This window comes from Mustela putorius, unplaced genomic scaffold (assembly GCF_011764305.1).
Source record: "Mustela putorius furo isolate JIRA1106 unplaced genomic scaffold, ASM1176430v1.1 tig00000129_pilon_pilon_pilon, whole genome shotgun sequence".
In the NCBI taxonomy this organism is placed as follows: domain Eukaryota; kingdom Metazoa; phylum Chordata; class Mammalia; order Carnivora; family Mustelidae; genus Mustela; species Mustela putorius.
Window position 1 is genome coordinate 52,282,123 of NW_025421290.1, and position 25,912 is coordinate 52,308,034.

Consider the following 25,912-nt stretch of genomic DNA (forward strand, 5'->3'; position numbering starts at 1 on the left):
ACGGGGGATGCTGCGATGCCCGGACCCAGCCGCCAAGGGGCGGCGCAGGCGAGGACGCGGCCCAGAAATTTCACACGTTTCTCCCCCAAGAAAGAAATTGCTTCCTTCGAGCTGTTCAAGGGTGACCAGAACCGCCCTCAAGCCGTGCTGTGGACGCGCAGCGGTCCCGGCTCCGGGTGCCCAGCCGCAGCTCCTTCCGATTCCCTCACACTTTCTGTGGCTTCGGAGCATCTCTGACCTGACCCCAGGGCTGTGATGACGTCCCCGGGTCTTCAGACACCCCCAGGCCCGGCTGCAAGGAGAGCCCACAGGAGCCGGACGGGCTGAGGAGAGTGTGCAGCCTGCTGTCCGCCCAGGAGGCCGGCCGCCACGGGACCTGCCCTCCAGGTCCCTCGAGCACGCCCAGGAGGCCCTAGTGTCTCCTCGGGGCCCACCTTGGCTCTGTTCCCCACGCCAGCTGTTCCCCGCCTCCGCTGTGTACACCCGAAAATCTGCACCCCCCAACATGTGGACGTTATGCTGCACTAAGAATTCAACACAGTAACCAGGAATGGAAAATGAATGTATTGACATAAAATCCCTCATAATGTTCCTTTGCTTTTGTAAAAGTGTCCGTGAGACCCGTTTCTGGGCTCTCATTTTCCGCCTGAACAGGGCGATTCACACCGACCTCTGTCCGCCGGCTGTGCGGGGTCTACAATCTCGTTCCTCTTTGCATGGAGCCGGCTGTTTGGTTTGGTTGGTTTTCTCTGTGACACATTTGTTTCTGCGTCATTAATCGTGCTCGTCCTCATCTTTGTCAGTTCCCCCTTCCCTGTTGTAGTATTTCTTTCTTCCGTGACGTTGATTTTCAGCTCCCCTTATTTTCTGATCCATGGATTTAAGGCTACAAATTGCTTCCTAAATGTAACTTCAGCTGATCTCATGACGTTTGGTACATTGCGTTTTCATTTTTATTCAGGAGAAAAAAAGTTGTGTGTTCATTAGGATTCCTTCCTTGGCCCATGCGTTATTTGGATGCGTGTTGCTAAATTACCGAACATTTGAATATTTCCCAGTTATTCTTGAACATTCCTACTTATTCTAGCTTATTCCCACTGCGGTCAGAATATATACCTTAAACCATTTCAATTTTTGGAAAGGTATAGACTATGCTTTTTCACCCAGAATAGGGACAGTTGTAACAAATGCTTCATGTGCCCTTGAAAGTAATACATACTTCCATTTTTTTTAGAGAGATTATCTTTTGTCAATTGGATCAGCTTTATTGTGTTCAGATCTTCAAATATATCCATTAATGTTATGTCTGCTTGCTCTACAGCTGCTGCAAGGCCGCATTAGTCTGCACTGACTATGGGTCTGTTTTTCCCTTCAGTGCCATCGGTTTTTCCTTATGTATTTTGAAGTTGTATTATTAGGTGCGTAAAGTTTAGAACTGTATTCCTGATGGGCCCTTTGTCATCATGAAGTCGTCTTTTTTTTTTTTTTTTCAAAAATTTTATTTATTTATTTGAAAGAGAGACAGTGAGAGAGAGCATGAGCGAGAAGGTCAGAGAGAAGCAGACTCCCCGTGGAGCTGGGAGCCCGATGCGGGACTCGATCCTGGGACTCCAGGATAATGACCTGAGCCGAAGGCAGTCGTCCAACCAACTGAGCCACCCAGGCGCCCAGTCGTCTTTTTTTTTAAGATTTTATTTATTTATTTGACAGGCAGAGATCACAAGCAGGCAGAGAGGCAGGCAGAGAGGGGGGAAGCAGGCTCCCCGCCGAGCAGAGAGCCCGATGCGGGGCTCGATCCCAGGACCCTGAGACCATGACCTGAGCCGAAGGCAGAGGCTTCACCGGCTGAGCCCCCCGGCACTCCTCCTTGTACTATTAGTGGGTACTCCAACAACTATAAAATTCATCCTTCACTTATTATGGTCTAATGAAATTCTTTTTACTACTTCCTGGCAATTATAAAACAGTTCACAATTATAAAATTCAATGATAAAATTTATTTTTCACTTATTAGGGCCTGATGTAGGTTTGCAGTTTTACCACTTCTTGGTCCCTGTATGGACCTTCCAACACTTTAAATCTGTCTGCTTCTCCCACCTTTGTGCTCCCATGATCAGGCATTTTAACTCTGCAAATACCATAAACCCTACAGTGAACTGTTTTATTAATTTCTACAGTCGACATGGCCTAAAGGTATTGCCGTGTTTGTCTCTGCTGCTCCCCCCACTCCTGCACGACCGTGTTCGCACGTGGGACCATTCGCCAACAGACGGTCTTGGAGTGTGTTTCTGGTGTCAGTTTACTGTGATAAAATCTCTCCCCTCTCGAGCAGGCGTGTTTGGAAATGCTTTGCCTTTTCCTTTCCCTTGTCGTACTGACCGTACTGATAGAGCATTCTAAGTCGCCAGTAATGTTTTGGGCATGCGCACGTGTTGCCCATTGTCTTCTGGATTTCACTGCTTCCGTGGAGAAGTCAAGCGCATTACTGTAGACTTTCTAAATGGTGTCCTTTTAGACTTTCTCTTTGTTTGTAGTTTTTCTGTGGTTTTCCTGCAACGACGCGCATCTTCGCGCTCGTCTGTGTTGACGTTTGTGGCTCTTCTTCCCGGGTGTCTGTCTGTCCGGCTTTCCCCGGTTTGGGGAACACCTCGTCCATTTTCTCTTCAGACACAATCTGTCCCGTCCCAACTTACTCTTGCTGGGATTCCCTTCATGTGTGCGTCGGACTCCCGTGTGCCCTGTGCGTCTCTCGCGCCGTGGTCCGTGTTTTCTGTGCGCTTTCCACGTTTTACTCTCTGCTGACCCTACAGCAGCCTAGATGTCCTTCAGTTCTGTCCAGTTGACTCTTTACTTCGGTTATTTTCTTTTTAGTTCTAGAACTCCTTCAATTTAACAACACTATATTGTATCTCTCTAAGTGGAAGTCTCCATCGACCTCGTCCAAGAGCTCTGACCCCGGCCTCAGCGCTTGGTTCTGTGGTTGGATGTTAGGCGACCCTTGAGTTGAAGTGATAGACGCTGTGAATGGGGTGAAGTGGGACCCCCTAGAGGACGCTGTCGCTCGGAGAGGGTCACTGCTGAGCAGGGACTGGTCCCGTGCAGTCAGGGGCGAAACTTCAGATGTGACGAGGCGTGCTCCTCCTCTTAGCTCCTGGCCGCCCGTCCTCCTGGGGCTCTGCTCTCCGGGGCTCAGCAGGAGCCCCACCTGTGGGTCACAGCTGCCAGCACCCTGTCCTCCATGGAAGGAGAGCCCGGACTCACGTTTGAGTCCCCAGAACCATAATAGCATTGAGCTCTGTTCAGCTTCTCAAGCTCAGGGCTGTGCCCTCAGCCTCTTGTCCCCGCGCAGGACATCTGTCAGCGCCTCACGAGGGAAGGCGGTCCCCGAGTCCGGGAGACCCCGGCGGAGCCGCAGCGTTCCCGTGCCGGCTCCGTGGGGCTCCCAGAACATGCCCTGCCTCTCGGCCTCTCGCGCTCCGCCTCCTCTCTGCCCGCGGGGGGCATCGGGAATTGTTAGCCCGAGTCGTGCGGTTTCAACCGCGCGGAGGTGAGATTTGAGGTAGAAAGGGCAGTCCCCAGGCACCGGGCGTCACGTGGGGACCTGGAAGCTGGAATGGCCAAGGGGCCGCATTCCTCTGGGGACAGCTACGGGCCCAGAAATGCCCCTCATGGCCGAGCTCTTGACATTTCTGTCCACACGCACTCAGGACACAGGACTCGTGTCCAGCAAGAGCAGGGGTGGAATTAAGAACCGTGCTCAGAGCCGAGCGTCCTCAAGGCTGACGCACAGGGAAAGGGCGAAGAGAGCCGTACCCGGGGTCCCCGGGAGCGAGCAGGGAAGCTCATCTTTCCCCCAGGCTCTGCGTGGGAGGAGAACCTCGGAGGATGCTGAGCAGCGGGTTAGCCGGGTGAGCCGAGCCGAGGCGCACCTGGGGCGGACGGCAGCCGGGGGGGGGGTCGGAGGCGCGGGGCGCGGGGGTAGAGGCTCACCGCACCGCCGCCCGCGTTCCGCAAGGGGAGGACATGGGAAAGAGGCAGAGGCCGTGGCCTCAGAGAGAATGGCTGAGAATGTTCTAGAAACGATCACAGGCATAACTCCTGCGATTTGAGAGCTCCAAGCCCCAAGGTGAGAACCAGTCTCACCGCGACGTGCCCCGCTGAAACCCAGAAGACCCCAGTCAGAGAGAAAACCTCCAGAGCCAACCGGCCGGTGAGAAAAGTGGCCTCAGAGGACAGCCGGGGGACGGACGCCCGTTCCTCCTGGGAGCGCTGCACCGAGGTTGGATCGGGGCCTTTGGGGACAGAAGACAGTTGTCACCCAGCTAAACTGTCCTTTCAGAGTGAGGGAGAGAGGCGATCTCGGGCTGGGAAGCCCGACGCGTTTGCTCTGCGGGTGGGGACGCAGGGGTCCGGGAAGGGTGTCAGCGGAGCTCGGAGGAGCAGGGCCGCGAGCCGGCGGGGAGGAAACCAGCCCATGGGCGGCAAGTCTCGGGACCCACGGAGTGTGGTCTCAGTACCCACGACCGTCGCTGGGGTGCATCCCCCAGGAATGACACCCCAGAGGTAAATGCACGGAACGCCCAGGCCGTCGCGGGAAGCAAGTTCCTCCTGTTCAGGGGCGGAGCGAGCCCTTAGCGGGGCTGCAAAGGCCCGTGGCCCTTAGAGGCGGCAGATGCGGGAGGCGGGCCGGAGGGGGGTGGGGGCTCGGGCGCCGCCTCACGGTGGATGACGGCCCCCTGTCCGCTCGGCCTGCGCCAAGCCCCGCGCCGGCCTGGAGGGACTGTGAGGAGAGTGAACCGTCAAACTTTCCATCTGGGGGTCCTGCCTGACCTCTCCTGTGGGGACACGGTGGCAGGGATCAGACTGCACCCCCGAAGGTGTGGGAGCAGCAGGGCCCACCAGGGGCGCGGCCTCATCACAAAGGAGACCTTTATGGGGTCTCAGGACTTGGCGTCAGCTCGTTCTTTCCTCAGTCTGCCTCGGAAGCCTGGCACCACATCCTTCTAAGTTCTCCAAAGAAGGAATGAAGAGCCTGGGGTTGGGGGGCGGGGCCGGCCCCTCCGGCCTCCAGGGCGGGTCTGAAGCCACCTGCTGTGTGTGCCGAGTGCTCGGACCTGGGCCCCCGCGCTGTGTGCCGGACAGGATCCAAAAGGAGACTGCGGGGGCACCCGGCGGGCTCGGTCGCTACAGCGTGCGACTCCTGATCTCGGGGTCGTGAGCTCGAGGCCTGCGTTGGACGGAGAGATGCCTGAAGTAAATAAACTTCAAAAAAAAAAAAAAAAGGAAACCACCGCAGGAACACTGAAGAACGCCTCAGTCAAGGAGAATGTTTTAAAACCAGCCACAGCGGCGCCTGGGTGGCTCCGTGGGTTAAGCCGCTGCCTTCGGCTCAGGTCATGATCTCAGGGTCCTGGGATCGATCCCACATCGGGTTCTCTGCTCAGCAGGGAGCCTGCTTCCCCCCTCTCTCTGCCTGCCTCTCTGCCTGCTTGTGATCTCTGTCAAATAAATAAATAAATAAAATCTTTAAAAAATAAAAATAAAACGAACCACAGAGTAAAATCCCTTACACAGGAATGATGGGGTTCTCACCATAACAGACCCCTAAGGACCTTGGGTTCTAGGTAAAACAATGGTCTGTCCAGAATTCTGTGCCCGGAACGCTATCCTTCAATAGTGAAGGAAAACTAGAGACATTTTCACGTTCCCGAGGACCGAGTGTCACCAACACATGCCCGTGCAAGACGATAACCGGCGACTGAGGGCCGCACAGCCAGGAGCGTTCCTGCTCCGGCCGGTCGCAAAGGATCTATTTCGGGAGGCGAGCAGCGGGCAGGTGTGAAATAGAAGGAGGGTGGGCAGATCATTCTCGCACACCCTGACTGCACAAAATGATGATACGGTGTACAACGTGTGGGGCTTAAAGTAATAATAGTATCGCAAGACAGGACAGACGTGAGAGACACACGCGCTGGAGATCATCAGAGGTGAAGTTCACGAAGGTCCTTGCGCTCCCCAGGAAGAGGGAAAGATGTTCCTGATGTCTATGCCTCCTCCTGGAGCTTATGGGTAAACACCCAAAGACGAGCCGGTGACAGCACGGGGACGTGACCGCCTGCAGCAACACAACGAAAGGGCATTTACTGCGGGAGCAGACTCGCAGTGGCCTGTCCTTCAGGTGCGAAGCTGGAGCCCCAGCTCCCTCCTGGCTGCGTGGCCAGATCCCAGGAGGGAGCGAGGGAGCCCCCTTCCCCGGGCGTCTCCCTGGGCAGCGCGTGGGTCAGAACCCGTGCCGTGGCCATCACGGGGACCACAGCCAGCGGGAAGAATGACCCTCTCGGCTCTCGGAAGTGCAGAAGAGCGCTCGGGAAGAGCAGCGTGGGGGGGCCGTGGAGGGCCCGTCACCGAGAGGTCACAGCTCGAGCGGGACAGGAAAACAGGAGAAAAATTAGTGCACCAGAAGAGCAAGAAGAAGCCCAAGAACCACAGGACGAGAGAAGGCATGACCGATGGAAATGCAGCGGTGATCCCAACAAACGCCAACAGACGAACCCAGCTGGGACGGCTAAGGTCGGCCGCTCGGACGGCCTTTACACGCCGGAGCTGGCGGCGCTGGGGGCTCAGTCGGGGAGTGTCTGCCTCGGACTCGGGTCATCTCAGGGTCCTGGGATCGAGCCCCATGTCGGGCTCTCTGCTCCACGGGGAGTCTGCTTCCCCCTCTGCCCCTCCCCCTGCTCCTGCTCTCTCTCTCTCCAATAAATAAATAAAATCTTTAAAAAATTAAATTCCAGCTCTGTTACTCACGAGACACAGATCTGAAATGCAAGAAGGCCCATCAACCTAAGGTAGAGGACATTTTTTTTAAAAACCACACAGATTTTAAGCTAAAAATAAGGCAACATAGCATTTTTTTTAAGTTTTTTTTTTTTTTTTTTTTTTTTTGACAGACAGAGATCACAAGTAGGCAGAGAGGCAGGCAGAGAGAGGGGGAAGCAGGCTCCCTGCTGAGCAGAGACCCCGATGTGGGACTCGATCCCAGGACCCTGAGATCATGACCTGAGCCGAAGGCAGAGGCTTTAATCCACTGAGCCACCCAGGTGCCCCACAACAAAGCTTTTTAAGACCGAAGTGCTTACCAGGGCAAGTGAGAGCGCAGGTACAGGTGGCTTAGTCGGAGACAAAGAGACCCGGCAGTGCAGCCTCCACTGCAGGAAGCCAGAGTCCACGTGGGAAGCCACGGACCAGCACAGCCCTCCCACGGATTCCGGGCCGAGGACACAGAATGTTCATAAGTGACACATAAGAGTTGAAAGCACATCCGTGAGCGGGATTCGCAGACGGATCTAGATGCCAGAGCCCCCCCGGCAGAGGGGGCACGCTCTTCTCAAGCGCGTTTCAGTTCTGAGCCCACAATGTGCACACGAGACGCCTCTTGAGCAACATTAAAAACGTGACGCTCTGCGCCTTTGCTTTCTAACCCAACACGACTGACCTAAGAATCAGTCAGGAGGAAAGAACTTCACGTATGCTTGGAAATCTTAAACTGAATTTCCTTTTTTTATGACTTTATTTATTTATTTTTAAAGATTTTATTTATTTATTTGACAGACAGAGATCACAAGCAGGCAGAGAGGCAGGCAGAGAGAGAGGAGGAAGCAGGCTCCCTGCTGAGCAGAGAGCCCGATGTGGGGCTCGATCCCAGGACACTGAGACCATGACACGAGCCAAAGGCAGAGGCTTTAACCCACTGAGCCCGCCAGGCGCACCAAGACTTAATTTTTAAGTAATCTCTATACCCAACATGGGGCTTGAACTCAACTTTAAAAATTTTATTTAAATTCAAGTTAGTTGACACAGAGTAGATCACTGGTTTCAGAGGTAGAATTTATGGATTCATCAGCTGCGCATAGCCCCCAGGGCTCATCGCATCACGTGCCTCCTTCATGCCCGTCACCGGTTACCCCGACCCCCCACCCCCACCCTTCCAGCAGCCCTCAGTTTGTTTCCCAGAGTTAAGAGTCTCTTTGGGTTCGTCTTCCTCTCTGATTTCATCTTCTTTTATTTTTCCTTCCCTTCCCCTATGGTCCTCTGTTTTGTCTCTTACGCTCCACAAGTAAGTGAAACCATATGATAACTGACTCTCTCTGCTTGACTCATTTCACTCAGCATCATCTCTTCCAGTCCGCCATGTTGCTACAAAAGTTGGGTATTCATCCTTTCTGATGGAGGCATAATACTCCATAGTGTATATGGACCACATCTTCCTCATCCATTCGTCCGTTGAAGGGCATCTTGGTTCTTTCCACAGTTTGGCTACTGTGGCCATTGCTGGTATGAACATTCGGGTGCACGTGCCCCTTCAGATCACTACATTGGTATCTTCAGGGTAAATACCCAATAGTGCGATTGTGGGGTCGTAGGGTAGCTCTATTTTCAACTTTTTGAGGAAACTCCATGCTGGTTTCCAGAGTGGCTGCACCAGCTTGCATTCCCACCAACAGTGTAGGAGGGTTCCCCTTTCTCCGCATCCTCGCCAGCATCTGACATTTCCTGACTTGTTGATTTTAGCCATTCTGACTGGTGTGAGGTGGGATCTCATTGTGGTTTTGATTTGTGTTTCCCTGGTGCTGAGTGATATGGAGCACTTTTTTATGGGTCTGTTGGCCATCTGGATGTCTTCATTGGAGAAGTGTCTGTTCATGTCTTCCGCCCATTTTTTGACATGATTATCTGTTTTGTGTGTGTTGAGTTTGAGGAGTTCATTATAGATCCTGGTTATCAATCTTTTTGTCTGTGCTGTCATTTGTAAATATCTTCTCCCATTCAGTGGGTTGCCTCTTTGTTTTGTTGACTGTTTCCTTTGCTGTGCAGAAGCTTTTGATCTTGATGAAGTCCCAAAAGTTCACTTTCTCTTTTGTTTCCTTTGCCTTTGGAGACATATCTTGGAAGAAGCTGCTGTGGCTGATATCAAAGAGATTACTGCCTATGTTCTCCTCTAGGATTCTGATGGATTCCTGTCTCATGTTGAAGTCTTTTATCCATTTTGAGTTTATCTTTGTGTGTGGAGTCAGAGAATGGTCCAGTCTGATTCTGCATGTGGCTGTCCAATTTTCCCAGCACCATTTATTGAAGAGATTATCTTTTTTCCACTGGACATTCTTTCCTGCTTTGTCGAAGATTAATTGACCATAGAGTTGAGGGTCCATATCTGGGCTCTCTACTCTGTTCCACTGGTCTATGTGTCTGTTTTTGTGCTGGTACCATGCTGTCTTGGTGATCACAGCTTTGTAATAGAGCTTGAAATCAGGCAACATGATGCCTCCAGCTTCAGGGTTTTTTTAATAGTTTTTTAAAAAAATATATTTATTGGACAGGGAGAGAGACACAAGCAGGAGAAGTGGGAGAGGGAGAAGTAGACTCCCCGCCAAGCAGGGACCCCACTGCGGGGCTCGATCCCAGGACCCTGGGACCATGACCAGAGCCAAAGGCAGACACCTCACGACTGAGCCACCCAGGCGGCCCTCCAGCTTTGGTTTTTAAAGTCTGACTTTAGAACACAGTGCTTGATTTTTACCTCGTCAGACACATGTAATAGCAAGAAAATCCTTGTAGAGAAGTCTTAAATTTCGGTTAGTAGCACTACTGTTTGTAGTGATGCTAGGATTATTACTTGGGAACTGTGTTAAACATGTTATAAGCCAAAGCTAACAAGTAATTGTATGAGTGTCCGGGGCCGCATGCTCGCGTGTAGAGAAGGGAGCAGAGTACAAACCCGCGCGGGAGGAGAGCTTGTCGTCCCGAGGGAAACGCGTCCCCGCACGTCCACGGCAGCGTGACCCGCCGCAGCCGAGACAGGATGGCGGCGTTCGTGTCCCCCGGAGACAGTGGCTGAAGAAAGGTGTGGTGTGCTCGCACACACGGCGCGACCGTTCTCAGCCATGAAAGGGGAGGAGATCCTGCCGCGTGGTGGAGCCGGAGGCGCACTTTGAAGGGAGCCGAGTGATCGTCTCCAGGTGTGGAACGCCAACGGCGACCTCAGGCCGCAGCGGGACCAGCAGGTGCCTGGGGCAGGGCCGGCGGAGCACGTGAGGGGCACATGGACACACCTCGGTCGGCCGGGCCGGGGATGGGCCAGGGGCGCACGGGGCGCGGTGCTGCGTCCTGGGATGCTGCTGAGAGCGCAGGCCTTGAGCATCCGCATCACAGGGAAAAACCCCGATTCTGCGAGGTGACTCGGCGGTCGTCCTGCGGTATAAGCAAACCGCGATGGTTCCATGTCCCCCGGAAACCGGTGTGACACACGCCAGCTCCATCACCATAAAACGGGGTGGGGGGGTAATAAAATTAAGAAGCAAGAAAAGAAAGCAGCCCTCGTGATGTCACGGCTGACTTGGAAGCTCTTGCCAAAGGCCGTCGGCCGTGTGACCGCGGACGGAGTGGCGCCGGCAGCCGGGCTGGTCAGGAAGCAGGAATGTGCGTCGCGCGGGGCACGAGCCCTGGGTCCTTGCTGGGAGCGAGGCAGGAGGCACTTTTTTCTAACAGTCAGACAGAGCATCCCACGCCGGGGAGCTGAGAGCCAGCGGGACCCGGGGCCCCCGAAGCCCAGGACGGCATTGCTGCCGGGACGAGTTGTCTCTGCCTCACTCCCCGCGCCCGGTTGCAGGGCGAGGAGCAGAGACTCCGTGGGGAGGACAGGTGGATCTCCGGGTTGTGGCCAGGTCAGACGATGCAGCCGTTAGTGCCCTTATGAAAGAGCCCCCAGAGAGTCCCGGCCCTTCCCTCTCGGGAAGACACAGCGAGGAGAGATGCAGGACCCAATCTGCGCGTGCCGTGACCTTACTCCCGACCCTCAGAGTGGTGAGGAGCAAGTGTCTGCCATCTCCAAGCTGCCCGGTCCATGCCGCTTGGTTAGAGCAGCCTGAGCAGACTCAGGGAAGCCTGGCTACGCTCCTGGGAACACGGAGCTGACGGCTGAACCCCAGCAGCCATTGTGGGCCACGAGGCTGCTCATCCACCCCAGGGTTCGGGAGCTAGGGTTCCCAAGGAGGGGCCTGGAGGGACCTGGCTCCCCATGGCCTTAGAGCCAACACCATCTTTAAGCCACCAGCCCCTAACCTTGGTTAGTGCAAGAGAGAGATGCACAATCTTGCTCGAGCCAGGCTCCTTGGGTCTCTGGAGCTTGTGTCGAGCCCAACTGATGCCCGGGCCTCCACCTGGGGAGTGGGGCCGGGGGAGAGACTTTCTCTGGAGGCGGCAGTTCCCAGCCGCACCCTCTGGCTGGCCCACCCAGCTCCAGATGTCTGTTGGGGGCGCCAGCGAGGGAGGTACTCCGGACGAAGAGGAAGTGGCCGAAAGGGGAAGCAGCGGGCTGCAGGGAGCAGGCAGGTGGGCTGGGGCTGGGGGCAGCTGCCGGAGCTCAGGGCCTGCAGTCTGTGGCTGGAGCAAGATGAAGGCCAAGGCGGTACCCCCGGAGGTGAGTCCGGGAGCCCGGGGCCAGGCGGGAGAGGCAGGCCGAAGCGGGCGGCCAGCAAGCCCAGGCCCAGGGGATCACAGGGCGCCCCGCGGGCCTGGCAGCCTTACCCCAGCTCCGCAGGGCAGGAAGTCGCACGCTGCCAGCCGTGACCGCTGATGCCCGGAGGGCCCCAGCCTATCCCCAGCCCAGGAGCACGGTGGCTATTGGGCCACCCCCTCCCCACGGCCGGCCCCAGCCCAGGGACACAGGCTTTCTGTCACTGCAGCGAGCCGAGCCGGCAGCTCTGCAGCTGCCTGGAGCTGCCCCAGGGGGGGGCCTCCCCAGGCCCCAATGCTGTTCCGAGGGCCCAAGAGGGGGAGGATGTGCTCCGGGGAGCGGAGGTCAGAGAGGTGCCTGGGACAGCTCCGAGTCCCAGTGGGGCTGTGGGGCTCTGATCTGCCCTCTCTGCCTGGGACACTTGGGGAACAGGCCCCTTTCCCCTGTGGTACAGCGGAAAGGTGGGGGAGGGAGCGGCCAGTCCAAGGAGGTCCCTGGGGCCCCTTCGCTCAGCCCCCAGCCTCGGACTTCCCAAGCGCTGCATCTCCTGAGACTAGGTGAAGGCTCGATGGGCCCCGGGGCGTGGGCGGTCCCCTGAGCCGGGCTCTGCCATGTGGGAGGCAGAGTGAGGTTCTGAACGCAGCTCTGGGGGAGCATCCTGGCTTCCCTCTGGGGGACTCCCTGGTTCTGCCGGAGGCCTCGTTCTGGCTTCCGAGGCCCCTCCCTGCACTCCCGGCGGGCGCACCGATCCCTGGAGTGCTTGGCCCACCGAGGCCACTATGGGGGAGCCCTGTCCGCCTGGCTTCCAGCTCTCTGTGGGGCTAGCTGCGCTGAGGGGGTAGAGTCCTGGGGCAGAGGGGGGCCCCCACACAGCACCCCAGGTTCCCCAGCCCTCAGGCCCCCGGCTGGCAGCGAAGGGTCTCCGCTCAGCCCCCGCCGTGCCTTCCCAGCTAGGAAGTCCTCCTGAGTCCCAGGAGGGGGCTGCTGAGGCCCCCCAGGCTGAGGCCCCACCCTGGGAACGGAGCAGCCCGTAAGGAGGGCCCAGCTGAAAGCAGAAGTGGCTCCGGGCCTCACTACGCACGTGGCTGAAAGAAGGAACCAAGGCTCAGACCCGCGGGCGCCCGATGAGAGCAAGAGGGCGAGGGGAGCCAGAGGGCCGGGCTAGCTGCTCTGGCACAGACGGACACGAACACCCACGCGCGTACACACACAGCCATGCGCACACGCGCACACACGCACACGCACGCACACACAACGCACACACACGCACACGCACACCGGCTTCGGGCTCCACACGGAGTCCCCATCTGCAGGGCCTGCGGAGGGCAGTGGAGGGCAGACCAGTGCCGGGCCTGCGGCTGCTGGTGGCACCAGGTCGCCGTGTCAGGGGCCGAGAGCTCCGCAGAGCGCATCAGAGGCCCTGGCGCCCCCGCTCCACAGGCCCACAGCCCGGGGACAGAGAGCCCGAGCGCAGCAGAACAGGGGGCTCGAGGGAGGAAGCTCCGCAGGCAAGGATGAGACCAGCCAGACCAGCGCGCTTCCCTCAGCTCCCCAGTCCCTGTGTCGGGGCCCAAGGGAAAGCCTCAGGCCCCTTGGTCCCCCGGCCCCACAGTGAGCTCGGCCCTGCTCAGCGGCCCCCCCATCCTTTGCCCACCCAGCCCCCTGCAGGCCTGGCCCTCCCTGGGAGCCGGGGACAGTCTCTGTCAGCACCGGAAGGGCCACCTCAGCCCACCCAGAAGTAGAGCAGACGCACGCCATCCGGGGACCCCACGGTGACACCCTTTTCCTGCTGCAGGTGCTGGGAGCGCTGGCCGTGCTGGGGCTTGGTGCTGGGGCTCTTGCCTACTTCCTGTGGCAAGTGCACCTCCCGCCCACCAGTGGCCAGCTGCACCCGGAGGAAGGGCCCACCTCGTCCCCAGGCCAAGGCTCCCGCCGGCCCTGGGAGCCCCAGAGTGGGGAGGCTGCGCCACGGCTGAAGGACGCCTGCCGGTGAGTGTCTGTGAGGTCTGCAGGCCCGCGGCCGCACTCGGCTCTGCCCCTCTGTGAGCTTCCCGCCCTTGGAGCCGCCCGTCCTCTGCCACTTCTCAGAAGAGAGTGCTGGCCGGGAAGGGCGGCCCCAAGGTGGGGATGGGCCGGAGCTGACGGACTTGGGGTATTCTGCGCAGCAACACAGGCCGCTGCCCCACAGCTCCGCTGCAAAGCCCGGAGCCACCTGGGCAGCTTCTCAGCCTTCCTGTCACGGTGTCGCTGTTCCCAGCTGCCCGGCCACCTGCCCTTCACGCTTTCTGCTGTGGGGGGAGTCCTGCTCAGAGCCCCGCCCGTGGAGCACAAGATGCGCTCCCACCACCCCTGGTCCGGGCCCTGCCTGGGGCCAGGCCTGCAGGGCGCTCCTGCACCCTGGGCCCGGCCGGTCAGCTTGGGCCGCCTCCAGCGGCCTCCCTTCCAGTCGGCAGCCCAGACCCAACCTCGGCTCAGAGCGACGGCTCTCCAGCAGCCGTGCCTGGAACTGGGCCGGGCCCGGGGCCCCAGTCTGCGCTGCTCCCTCCCTGGCTCCCCCCACCGCCCGGGGGTCGCTGCCCGCAGTGGGCTCGTGGGGCTCGTGCCTGCCCCATCCAGTCTAGTTGGCTCCCCTGGCCTGGGCTCGGACCCCATGTTGGTGGTGACCCCCCGGCCTGACCAGTGGGGACGGGGCAGGGGCCGCGAGGTGGGTTGGTGGCCCCCGTGCTCCGCTCAGGCCCCATGGGCTGTCTCTGCAGGCTTGTCCTTGTGGAGAGCACCCCCCGGGACCTCCCTGCCCAGGCCGGCAGCCCGTCGGCCCAGCCCCTGGCCCAGGCCTGGCTGCAGCTGCTGGACGCCGCCCAGCGCAGCATTCACGTGGCCTCCTTCTACTGGTCCCTCACAGGGGCCGACATTGGGGTCAACGACTCGTCTTCCCAGATGGTATGGCCGGCCCTGCCCACCCCACCTGGGTGCCGGGGCGCATCTCTCTCACTCTGAGCTGTGGGTGGGCAAGGTGGCCTCCCGGGAGAGGTCTGGGTCCTTCCTAGTTGGTGAGGCCTCACCCCCCATGGCTGGCCCGGCCTCGCAGGGGGAGGCCCTTCTGCGGAAGCTGGAGCAGCTGCTGGACAAGAATATTTCCCTGGCTGTGGCGACCAACAGCCCGTCACTGGCCAAGAACTCCACGGACCTGCAGGTCCTGGCGGCGCGAGGTAGGTGCCTGTCCGGCCCGGGCCCGCAGCCTCGGGGGCAGGCACGGTTCGTGACCTGCTGGTGCCACGGACGAGGAAGGCGCGCAGAGCTGCGTGGGAGGGGCCAGGAGGGGCCCGGTGCTTTGCTCGTTCGCCAGGAGGGCAGGGGCCTGGGGCGGCGTGCTTAAAGTCAGCCTCGCGGGACTGGGGCTGGTTCCAAGGGGCCAGACGGTCATCCTCCGTGGTGGGCAGAGGTGGGTGGCCTTGGGGCCCCCCTGAGCCCAGCTGCTCTGACCTGTGGGTGGGCTCGGGCTGGGAGCTCAGCTGGGAAGTGATCCTTGTAGCCCCGGGCTCTGGAGAGGGGCTGCCCCGAGGGGTGCGGGGTCAGTCGGTGCTTTCGTCGCCTCCCTGCGAAGTGGGGATTATGACGGCATGAGCTTAGCAGGACTGCTCTGAGGGCGAACAAGCTGTCCCACCTCGAGGAACTGGGCTTACCGTGAAGTGGACACCTGGCGAGACCCCGGTGACCGCACCGTCCTCACCCCCCGGCCAGGTGCCCAGGTGCGGTTCGTGCCCTTGAGGAAGCTCACCGGGGGCGTTTTGCACTCCAAATTCTGGGTCGTGGACGGACGGCATGTCTACCTGGGCAGTGCCAACATGGACTGGCGGGCCCTGACGCAGGTGAGTCCCAAGGGCAGGGAGACCCATCAGGGACCCGTCCGCTGCCCGTGCTCCCGAGGCCTGGCGATGTCCTGTGCAGCCCCGGGTGGAACAGGGGTGGGGCGTCACCCTGGTGCGCGGAACAGGCGCCGGGTCGGGGGTTCGGGGATCCCACACGGCGCCTGCCCCCGCGCCCCGGAACGTCGTTGCTCCCACGGGAAGACGCTGCAGTCTCTGCACCAGGGAAACCTGCGTCCCTGAAGGAAAAGCAAAGCATGAAAAACCAGCCCGAGAAGGGTGGCGGCCAGCGCAGCCACGCCGGTTGTCGGTCGCCGGACAGGGACGCGACGAGCGACTTCTCTTAGGCATCTTCTGTTTCTGCGGTAACCAGCACGCGCCGCGGCTTTGACGGTTGGGTACAACGTGCAAGACCAGCAGGGCCCCCGTCACGCCGCAGCTCCTGCGAGCCCTGTCTGTCACACCGTCTGTCCTGACTCCCGCGGCGCTGCTGCCAGCGCGGGGGCCACGCTCCGTCCCGGGGCAGAGGCCCGCCCCTCGCAGCCGCCGCCCTGTCCCTACAGGTGAAGGAGCTGGGCGCCGTCATCTACAACTGCAGCCGCCTGGCCCTCGACCTGGAGAGGACCTTCCAGACCTACTGGGTCCTGGGGGCACCGAGGGCTGTCCTCCCCAGAGCCTGGCCTCGGAGCTTCTCGTCCCACATCAACCGCTTCCAGCCTCTCCGGGGCCACTTTGACGGGGTGCCCACCACGGCCTATTTCTCCGTAAGAGCGGCCAAGGGGGCCTGCCAGATCCCCGGGGAGCCTGCCCCGCCGCCGTGCTGCCCAGCGCCCAGGACCCAGCTGTGGTCCCCCGGCCAGCGGCGGGCTGTCCACAGACCCAGCTCCAGGAGAGGACGCAGGCTGCGCCGGCCACGGCCACAGGAGACAGGCAGCCTGGGAGGGGGCGGGGCTTCCCGTGGCCCAGGAAGGGGGGCTCAAATAACTGTTGGGTGGGGTGGAGGGGCTTTTGCCTGGGGCCTGCGAGGGCCAGGGCGGACCAGCTCATCAAGTGGGTCCGTCTGGGAAGGGGCTGGGGGCGGGCGGACCCTCCATCTGGGTGAGTGGGAGCAGGGGCTGGTCTCTGAGGCCCAGCATCAGGCCGGGGACGGGTCCTCCGGGGGGCCGGGGGTGCAGCACGGGGCAGGCTTCCCGGCCTTCCTACCCAGACTGAGGGCAGCCCGAGGTCCCGGTGCAGAGCCTCACTCTCCTGTCCCCACCTCTCCAGGGGGCCCCTCTGGTCTTCCTCTGAGATCCCACATGCTGGAGGGTGAGGGCAGGCTGGGTCGCAGGTCCAGGAAGCAAGCGGCTCAGTGCCCTCGGGGACCTCTCTGCTTGGACAGGCCTCGCCACCGGCACTCTGCCCACACGGCCGCACGCGGGACCTGGAAGCCCTGCTGGCCGTGGTGCGTGGTGCCCGGGAGTTCATCTACGTCTCAGTGATGGAGTACTTCCCCACCACGCGCTTCAGCCACCCGGCCAGGTAGGGGCGTGGGAGCCCGGGATGGGGGGTTTGCTCTGTGGAGGGGCAGCCCCCGGCGCATTTCCTCTCCCACTGGGACCCCTGCTCAGCCCTGGCTTGCAATCAGGGTCCCCGTTGGCCCGAGGACCCTGAGCCCCCCTCCTACAGGTACTGGCCAGTGCTGGACACCGCACTGCGGACAGCAGCCTTCAACAGGGGTGTGCGCGTGCGCCTGCTGGTCAGCTGCTGGCCCCACACAGACCCTAGCATGTTCCCCGACCTGAGGTCCCTGCAGGCCTTCAGCAACCCCGCGGCCGGGGTCTCGGTGGATGTGGTGAGGACCCCGCAGCAGGGCCGGGCTGGGGCGGGTGGATGTGGTGAGGACCCCGCAGCAGGGCCGGGCTGGGGCGGGTGGATGTGGTGAGGACCCCGCAGCAGGGCCGGGCTGGGGCGGGGTCCTCCTCCCCCCCTCACGTGCTCCCTTTCTGTTCCCCAAAGAAAGTCTTCATCATGCCAGTGGGAAACCACTCCAACATCCCCTTCAGCAGGGTGAGCCACAGCAAGTTCATGGTCACAGAGAAGGAGGCCTACATCGGTGAGCAGGCGCTGCCCCAGGACCCCGAGTCTTTGAGGGGCACCGAGCACGTGTGCATGACCACGGAGGCCACAAAAACCCACAGAAGGGGGACATGACCCCCAAGCAGTGGCTGGGCCAGGGTGCTAAAGGGGACTCTGTTCTCACGGGCGGCACGGACCCCTCAGGACAGAGGCGAACCGAGGGGGGGTTCTCAGGTCCAGGACAGGTCCAGGCTCAGGGCGCCAGGCGGGTGGGAAGCCCCAAGCCCCAAGTTTTCAGGACGCTGAGTCGGGACACCAGCCCCAGGGGAACTGGGAGGAGCCGCACCGCACGCGCGGAGAGCTGGTTGGCTCTTCTGCATCTGAGGGGCTGGCCCGGCTGCAGTTTCTGGCAGCAGAGTGGCCTTGGAGCCCCTCCGTCCCCAGGGTCGTGGCCGAGCCTGATGGCTGGGCCCTGCGGAGGGAGAGAGCCCCCTCCCAGTCACACGGGACTCTCTCCCGCCCACTGCCCCAGGCACCTCCAACTGGTCGGAGGACTACTTCAGCAGCACCTCGGGGGTGGGCCTGGTGGTCAGCCAGAGAGTGCCCAGTGGCCGGCCGGGGCTCCTCACCGTGCAGGAGCAGCTGCGTCGCCTGTTCGAGCGAGACTGGGATTCCCGCTACGCCGTGGGCCTGGACGCACAAGCCCAGGGCCAGGATTGCGCCTGGCGAGGCTGAGGGGCTGCTCTGCCCAGTCCCCGGCCCGCAGCTCCCGCGTCCCGCTGCGCCTCCCCACCTGCTGCGGGTCAGGGCTCTGAGCCGCCCTCCTCACAAGCCCTGCTCACGTCTAGGACCTCCCAGCTCCCGGCCCTTGGCGCCTGAACCGGCCCCTTGCACGCCCCACCTCCTCCAGGGAGCCTTCCGGGATTGTCCTCCCTGACCCACAGAGCCACAGTCCCTACCCACGAAGAGGCTTTAGAATCCACGCCCCTCCCTGCCTGTCTGTGTGGGTCTGGCATGGGCGGCTTCCACTCCTCCCGGCCCCAGGCTGGGGTTCTGCACCCCCCACCCTGCCACCCTGGGACGGCTCTGCCTGCCTGTCGGTGCCTAGGCCTCACCCACAGGAGCCAGGGGTGGGGCTGGAGCAGGTGCTGGGACGTGCGGACCCAGGATGGGGGACAGATGGAGAGGGGAGGGGTGCAGGGCTGCTGTGTGGCCCCAGGACCATGTGCAGTGAGGGCCGGCACTTCAGGCAGGGTCGAGAGAACCTGGTTTGGAGCCAGGGCTGGGGGGGTGGGGGTGGGGTACTGGCACCAAGCCGGGGTGGAGCCTTGGACACGGACCTGCCCAGGGGACACCGCCCCAGGAGACGCCCGGACACCGCCCTGCAGAGGCTCTGAATCCTGTTTGACACCTGGGTTCTGGCCCTTCTGCCGGATCGGAGGCCGTCCCAGCGCACCCACTTGGCCTCTCCCGACTTCTGGTTTCTGACCAAGGCTCCAGAGCCTACCCGATCTGTGGAGGCCGCCCTGGGCGGCAGTGTGGGGTGAGCTCCGTGGCCAGGGAACCCTGGACTCTGAGGGAGCTGAGCGAGGAGATGCCCGCGTCCGCCCTCCCACATCCTGGAGTGCCGCACCCCTGCCCGCCCCGTCCTCTCTGCCCCAGAGTGAGCAGGAGGGCTGCAGTCGGGCCCCGTGTGTCAGCATCCTTGTCGGTGAGGAAGGTCCCCGACCCAGCCTGCTCCCCTGCCCAGACCTGCAGGGCAGACCCAGCCTCTGGGGGCTGGTCTGTGTGTGAGCAGCCCTGGAACAAACCAAGCCCCCCGCCGCTGTGGCGGCTCCCCACAGCTCCTGTCCCCTGCCTGTGGACTGCACAGCCACCCCCGTCAGAAAGAGACCCTGTCCTGGACCCATGGTGCCCTCCAGAGCTGAGTGGGGGTTTGCACTCTGGTCCTGGCCCCCAGCAGCGGTGTCCCCGGGCCGGTCAGCCACGAGCCATCAGGTCCCAGTGCTCCAGGTCGTGCCTGGATGACAGGGAAAAAGCCACAGCCATGGCCCAGTGGCCATTGCCACGGAAGGGGCTGGTGGCCACATGTCGGGGCAGTCTCTATCGCCTGTTCCAAAGCAGACCTTCCCGTCAGGAGACCCAGCTTGTGAGGCTTGAGAGGCCCCCCGGGGTGCCTTGATGTGGCTCCTTCTGTGCCTCGGTGGACAGACTCACGACCTTGTCCCGGAAGCCGTGTCCTGTGTGACCCCTCCCCTCGGCGGTGGGCACAACCGTGTTTGCTTGTAAGCAATAGAGCACACAAAGGGGCCAATCTGTCACTTCTGCGACTGTGTGACGCGCGTCTGTGAGTGTGCCCGCTGGGGGTCCGCTCCTCGCAGGCCAGAGGAAGCGCCTGTGCTGTGGCCGGTCCTCAGCGAGGACCCCGAGGCAGGGCACCGAGCGCGGCAGCGAGACGCAGCGGCCCTCACCCGTCCAGCCCGCAAGTGCTGTGAGCGGCCGGCGGCTCTTTCCCCACTCGGACGGAGGGACCCCAGCCCTGGCCCTCACCCCAACTCCAGCCTGCAGGACCCTGGGCTGAGGACCCAGCTAATCGGGGCTCCGACTCCCGACGCACAGGAACTGGGAGGTGACAAACGCGCGTCGTCGTCAGCTGCTGGCCTGTGGCAAGGCCGCCCGCGGCATGGAGACGGCGTGGGAGGACCCTCCACACTTCCTGCCTCCGGCCCCGAGGCCCCCATGTCTCCGGCCCTGACCGCAGCCTCACCTGAGGCCAGAAGCCCACGGTGCCCAGCTGACCCCCACGTCAGGGTTCCCAGGAGGAGGGCCAGACACACGGGATAGGCCGGGGGCGTCTGCCTGGGGGTGCTGGTCTCTCCTGACTTCGGGACAAACGCCCCGCTGACTTGGTCCCCTTTCGAGTTCACGGACTGCCCGTTCTCCAGAGGATGGCCTGTCCTCAGGGTGGGTGGCCTTCCCACCAGCCACGGGGAGGGCACGGCGTGCACACGCTAGGAGGGGAGCCCTCTGCTCTGCCTGCTGGGGCAGCACCAGGTGGGGGCTCAGCCACAGTCTGAAAGGGGGAAGGAGCAGGTCATCAGGAGTCCCCCGGGGCCAGGCGGGGGCGGGGCAGGCTACACTGGGGACGCTGTGAGCTCCTCGCCCGGGAGGGGCCTGCAGGGCACTCAAGACAGGAGACTGGGTACCTGGGAGCTACTTGGGCAGAGGGAGAGCAGCCCCCGAGCGGGGCCCCCATCACAGCCAGGGGTGTCGGCCCAGCTGTCCCTGCGCTGCCTTTGTGGGTGCCGTGTCGCCCTGACGGCCAGCCTCGCTCTGAGCTTCCGGCCTGCTCCTCCTTCTGGCTGCTGGGCTGGGGAAGGACCCAATGGACCCAGGACAGCTGGAAGACCCACAACCCCTCTAGGGCCGGGAGAGGTTAGCTCTGGGGCGTGTGGGCAGAGTACGGCCGGAACAAAAGACCTATCAGCCGGAGCTGGGGTGGGTCTTGCTCTTTATTGTCCTTTGCGGGGGTGGGGGGGTTCCAATGGCGTCCTGGCTGCAGCGTGTACAGTGGGGGCTGTGCGGGCGGGACACTGCAGACCTCCACCGGCTCCCCCCTCGGCCGCCACGTCCAGCCGCGTGTGCCGCATCTACACCAAGCACCCAGGCTTGCCCGGGGGAGGATGTCCCACACACGAGCTCCTTACAGCGAAGCAGGCAGGGGGCTCCTGGAACGCACCCGACTGCCTGGAGTCGAGGGAAACCATGTTGCCCGAAGCAGCAGGAGAAGACAGGGGCCACGGCAAACACTACATCTACACCCACGGTGGTTAACCACCCCCTTCCCCGAGATCGCGGCTGGGACCCACTGGGCACTGCCTGTGGCTCCCTGGAGGCGCGGCTCAGGGAGGCCTCACCCCAGCCGCCGGCGCAGCACCCCCACCCTGGACGGCGCCTGGCGCCTGGGCCGTCGGGCTGCCTCCCCGCTTCTGCAGCTCGGCCGCGCGTCGGGGCCGGCCGTGTGTTGTGCGCCTCAGCGCTAGGAGAGCGGTGGGTGCCCGCGCGGTCGGGTGGGAGGGGGTTCTGGGGCTCGGTGTGGGTGTCTGTCCCGCGTGGAACAGTCTCCCCTTCCCAGTCCTCAAGCCGTGGCGGGCCCGGGCGCGGACTGCCGGATGGCGGCTGCGTCCCACTCCAGCAGGACCCGCTCGGTTCTTGCCGCGGAGGTCACCGTGGAACTGGAGCCGCGCCAGCGCCCACCGCCTCTGCCGGCTCCCCGGCTCCTGGCTCTTCCGGGGAGAGGCTTTCTCGCGCATCGTAGAAGGTGCCTGCCTCATCCTGGAGGTTTTCCTCAGCTGGGCTGGCCTCCTCTTCTGCACTTTTGCTTTTCTTGGTAGGGGAGGAGGAGAAGCCCAGCTTGGGAAATCGGAACCAGCCCCCCTTCTCCTGCGAGGGAGGTGGCCGCGCCTCGGGCTGGGTCTGCACAGGAGCCGGTCTCTGGGCACCGGCTGGGGAATCGGCACTGGTCTCGGAGACCGAGGAGGAAAAGCCGATGCTCGGGAGCCAAAACCTGAACAGACCAGAGGACCTTTTGCCTTCCGGTCTTGCTTTGGGAGCCTGGTCGTCTGCTGCCCGGGCCCCGGCCTCCTCTGTCTCCTGGTCCTCTTCCGGCAGGAGCTCGAGTATCTCCGCGGGCTCGTCGTCGGAGCAGCTGTCTGTGCGCCCGCGGCCGGAGCGCAAGTTGGACGGGCCCGCTGCTGGTCCCGGCTCCTCTACGCTGGGACAAATGATTTCGAAAGGCTCCCCGGTGTCAGGCTGGAGGTCTCCAGAAGTGGGGTCTGGTCCTGGGACCACCAGTTCCTGAGCCTCTCGGTGTCCCGCTGGCCCATGGTCTGCAGGCGCCACGTGCACCCGTGCCCATGTCGGGGGCTCTGGGACCCTCCCCTTTAGCAAGGAAAACCCGTAAGAAAGCGTTTGGGTCTCTGACACGGGGACCTCTGACTCCCGCACGATCTGGGTACGAGAGATCTCGGGCCCCGAGACCTCAGTGCACACAGTGGTCACCATGCTGTGCACGGCTACCTGGCGGCTGGCCGCCTCCACGCCCTGGATGTGCACCCTGACCTTACAAACGGGGGCACTTTCTGAGGGGGGGCTGAGGGCCGGGGGGGCCTCCGGGGTGCGGGTGCCCCGCCCTCCAGCACTGCATGTGAGCAGAGCCGCGTCGGGAGCTCTCTGCGGGCAGGACAGCTCTCTCACACTGGGCACGAAAACAACGGCCTCCGAGCTGGGGGCCGGGAAGCTGAACCTCGGGACCTTTAACTTGGGGATCTGGACGCGCAGCACGGAGTCTTCCCAGACCCGACCCACAGTGACCACGGAAACCTGCGAGGGCAAGTGCGTGCTGCAAGCCTGCAGTCTGAGAGGGCCCTCGGGCTGGGAAGGCGGCCCCTCGTCCCCCTCGGGCCCCCCGACCCGGCCCGGACACCCTGGTGCAGGAAGAGAGGCCTCTCCTGCTTCTGCTGGAGGTGGTCCGTGCAGCTGGAGGGGCAGGGAGCCTGCGCCCGGCCGGACCCTGACCTCGGGAGCAGACGGCCCTGCGGGCATGCGAGGGTCAAGGTTCCCCCGCAGGACATCTGCGTAGGAAGAAGCCGGGCTGCCCGCGGCTGTCCCGTCCGCACCAGGCTCCCGGGGCTGCGGGGACTTAGCCGTGCCCACCTCTGTGGCAGGTGCAGGGACCACTGCCTCGCCCTCCCCTGGCGCACCTGCAGACTCCGCCCACTCCTTGGGGGCGCGTCGGAGACTGGGCAGGCTGAGTGAGGGCATCCTAAACCAGCTCTCCCTGGGGCCCCCCGGCGCTGCTCCCTGCTCTGAGCGCCCCACCATCAGGGACGGCGGGAGGGGCTCCTCTGCCAAGGGGGCCGTCCCCTCCCCACACAGCAGGCTTGCTGAGCCGGCCCCAAGCCCAAGGCCTCGGGCGCTGTCTCGGGGAGACAGGCCATGTTTGGAAAGAGGGAGGGGGCCTGCGGCCAGGCCCCCCTGTGCCGCAGCTTCGCCGGCGCTGAGGTCAGGCTGGACAAAGTCCAAGCTGGGAATGGGGGTCTCCGAGAGGCAGAGGCTCACAGCGGCCCCTTCAGGCAGGCCCATGGCTGCGCCAACACCCCCAACACCACCCTCACTGCGGGCCAGACCCGGGTCTCCCTGAGGCAGGCCAGGCCCTCCTGGGGAAGCCTTCATTCCGGGAGGCGCAACCTTCAGCAGGGCAAGGGCAGCCGCGCTGACCGCTCCCGCCTCTCCCTCCTTCCCAAGGGTCACGTCTGAAGCAGCCTCTGCAGCTGGAACACGACCCCCCGGCCGGCCGGCCAGGGCGCCGGCATCCCCCGGGCTGTGGCCAGGGTCTGCTTTGGTCTCTGCCCCCTTCCTCGGGGACCAGCTGAGCGAGGGAAGCCGGAGCCTCGGTGCGCTCCCCGGACTGCCTTGCCCCTTGCGTGCGGCACGTCTGCCTGGAGCTGCCGTCCCTGCCGTGCCTGTGCGTCCCTCTGGCCCCTCAGACACAGAGATCCCCACATGTGGCCCCGGGGGGCCTGGCACTGGGCGGGCCACGGCTTCCTCCGTGGAGGAGTCCAGCCCCTGCGCAGCGAGCTGGGCAGACGTAGGGGACGCGCACTCGTGGTCTCCGGGCGCCGCCACTCCGGACCCTGAGGTTGAGAGCGACAGGCAGAATTTGGGTCGATGAAATTTAGGAAAAGTCACCCGGCCGTAAGAGTCAGGAAGTACAGTGTCCATGGGCCCCGGGGACCCGTCAGGATGGGACAGTAGAACGTGTTCAGTGGAGCTGGGGTCGCCCGCCCCTGCTGGGCTCGGAAGCTGAGGATCGATCTGGGACCCAGACGGGGCTTCACAAGGCAGCTCAGGGGGCACAGGGCCTCTGGGGACAGTCACCTGGAATTTTGTAAGAGTGACGTCCTCATAGGGGCCGAGGCTGGAGGGTTCCACAGGGGGACCCCTGAGCCGACCCAGCATGGACATCGGCAGGGAAGCCTCCACGGAAGCCACAGGCGGCCCCTGGGCAGAGACACTCACAGTTGAAGTGACTTCGTGTTCCTCTGCAGACGCTGCAAAGCCTTTAGCTGTTTTCCCTGGAGGAGAGAAGACTTTGGGCAATTTAAAATAGGATTTTTTGCTTTTGCTTCTTTCTCCACCTTTTCCAACTGACAAAAGCACATCACCATCTGTATGGAGATGCTGATCACTGCCAGAGACCACTGGAAGTCTGAGGCCGGAGGAGGAGGAGAGACCGGTATCTTCACGTCCCCCGGAAGGCTTGCTGGGGGAGGGGACGGAGGGGGAAATGCTGATTTTAGAAATCTTGAATGTCTTCCCTGCGGAAAAATCTTTCCCATCTCCAGAGATAATACCTTCGGCCAACTGTGAGCCGTGGACCTGGGCATCCACGTCCAAACCAGACACAGACACGTCACTCTCAGGGGCACTCATGACGTCTTCGGAGCCCTTGATGTCCAGTTGCGGGGACTTGATGTCCACCTGCGGGGCCTTGACGTCCACAACAGGAATCATGACCGAGTGCATTCTCGTCTGAAGAGGTGGGCCCATGGTGGTCACTGCTTCGGCTTTTAGAGACGTTGTGGACACAGCGAACTCCGCTTCCGGGAGGAACAGCTCCATTTCTCCAGCAGGATGGCCAATATCCACAGTGTGCACCTGGAGAGCACAGGACACAAAACTTGGCTCGTCTTCCAGGAGGAGCGGGGACGGTTCAGCCCTGAGTATAGGCAGGGACCTGTCCACTGCGGCTTCTGAGGACTTCCTCCGCAACGATGCAGTGAAGAAGGGAATCTTGAACTTGGGCATCTTGAACTTGCTGTCTCGGGCGGCCACCTCCTTGTCTCCCAGGGACAGGTCAGCGTCCAGCCTGGCGCCGGGCGCCTGGGCGTCCACCTCCACGCTGGGCAGGGACACCTCCACATCGGGGGCGCTCACCTCCCCTTTGGCGGCCTTCAGGTCCAGCTTCGGCGCCTTGATGTCCACCTGCGGGGCCTTGAAGTCCACCTTGGGCATTTCGATGCTGGGCATCTGCACCTTGGGCAGGTGCCCTTTGAGTCCGGCTCCGGCCGAGGGTTCCTGGAGCTCCCCCTCGGGCACGTGGCCCTCAGGGAGCTTCAGGCCCAACGAGGCAGTCTTGACCTCCAGGTCGGCGGATGGCAGCTCAACGGTCACCTCACCGGCCTTGACGTCGGCCTGTACGGAGGGCACGGACACCTCAGCCTGCACCTTGGGCAGGGACGCGTCCACGGAGGCCTCCAAGGACTTGCTCGGCGCCGACGCGCCGAAGGACGGCATCTTGAACTTGGGCATCTTGAACTTGCTGTCTCGGGCGGCCACCTCCTTGTCTCCCAGGGACAGGTCAGCGTCCAGCCTGGCGCCGGGCGCCTGGGCGTCCACCTCCACGCTGGGCAGGGAC

At 62.2% G+C, this 25,912-nt stretch overlaps 2 protein-coding genes across 2 annotated transcripts in view; one reads left to right on the plus strand and one right to left on the minus strand.

The window, feature by feature from the left end:
- The first annotated feature begins 11,325 nt into the window (after nt 1–11,325).
- Nucleotides 11,326–19,754, plus strand: PLD4 (phospholipase D family member 4). The gene is made up of 10 exons (XM_004754574.3): nt 11,326–11,473; nt 13,305–13,498; nt 14,266–14,449; nt 14,598–14,718; nt 15,251–15,378; nt 15,939–16,139; nt 16,757–16,896; nt 17,044–17,209; nt 17,374–17,470; nt 17,966–19,754. The coding sequence occupies exons 1-10, from the start codon at nt 11,447–11,449 to the stop codon at nt 18,166–18,168; spliced, it is 1,461 nt and encodes a 486-aa protein (XP_004754631.1). The 5' UTR covers nt 11,326–11,446; the 3' UTR covers nt 18,169–19,754.
- A 1,173-nt stretch (nt 19,755–20,927) lies between these two features.
- The window catches only part of AHNAK2 (AHNAK nucleoprotein 2), a 38,751-nt gene continuing 33,766 nt past the window's right edge, over nt 20,928–25,912 (minus strand). The window contains 1 exon segment of the mRNA XM_045074546.1: nt 20,928–25,911. Coding sequence (XP_044930481.1) covers nt 21,658–25,911 — 4,254 coding nt within the window. The 3' untranslated portion in view covers nt 20,928–21,657.

Coding starts and splice junctions, on each gene's coding strand:
- PLD4 (XM_004754574.3), top strand. CDS start 11,447: ATGAAGGCCAAGGCGGTACCCCCGGAG. Junction 11,474..13,304: donor CCAAGGCGGTACCCCCGGAG/GTGAGTCCGGGA, acceptor TTCCTGCTGCAG/GTGCTGGGAGCGCTGGCCGT. Junction 16,897..17,043: donor CGCTTCAGCCACCCGGCCAG/GTAGGGGCGTGG, acceptor CCCCTCCTACAG/GTACTGGCCAGTGCTGGACA.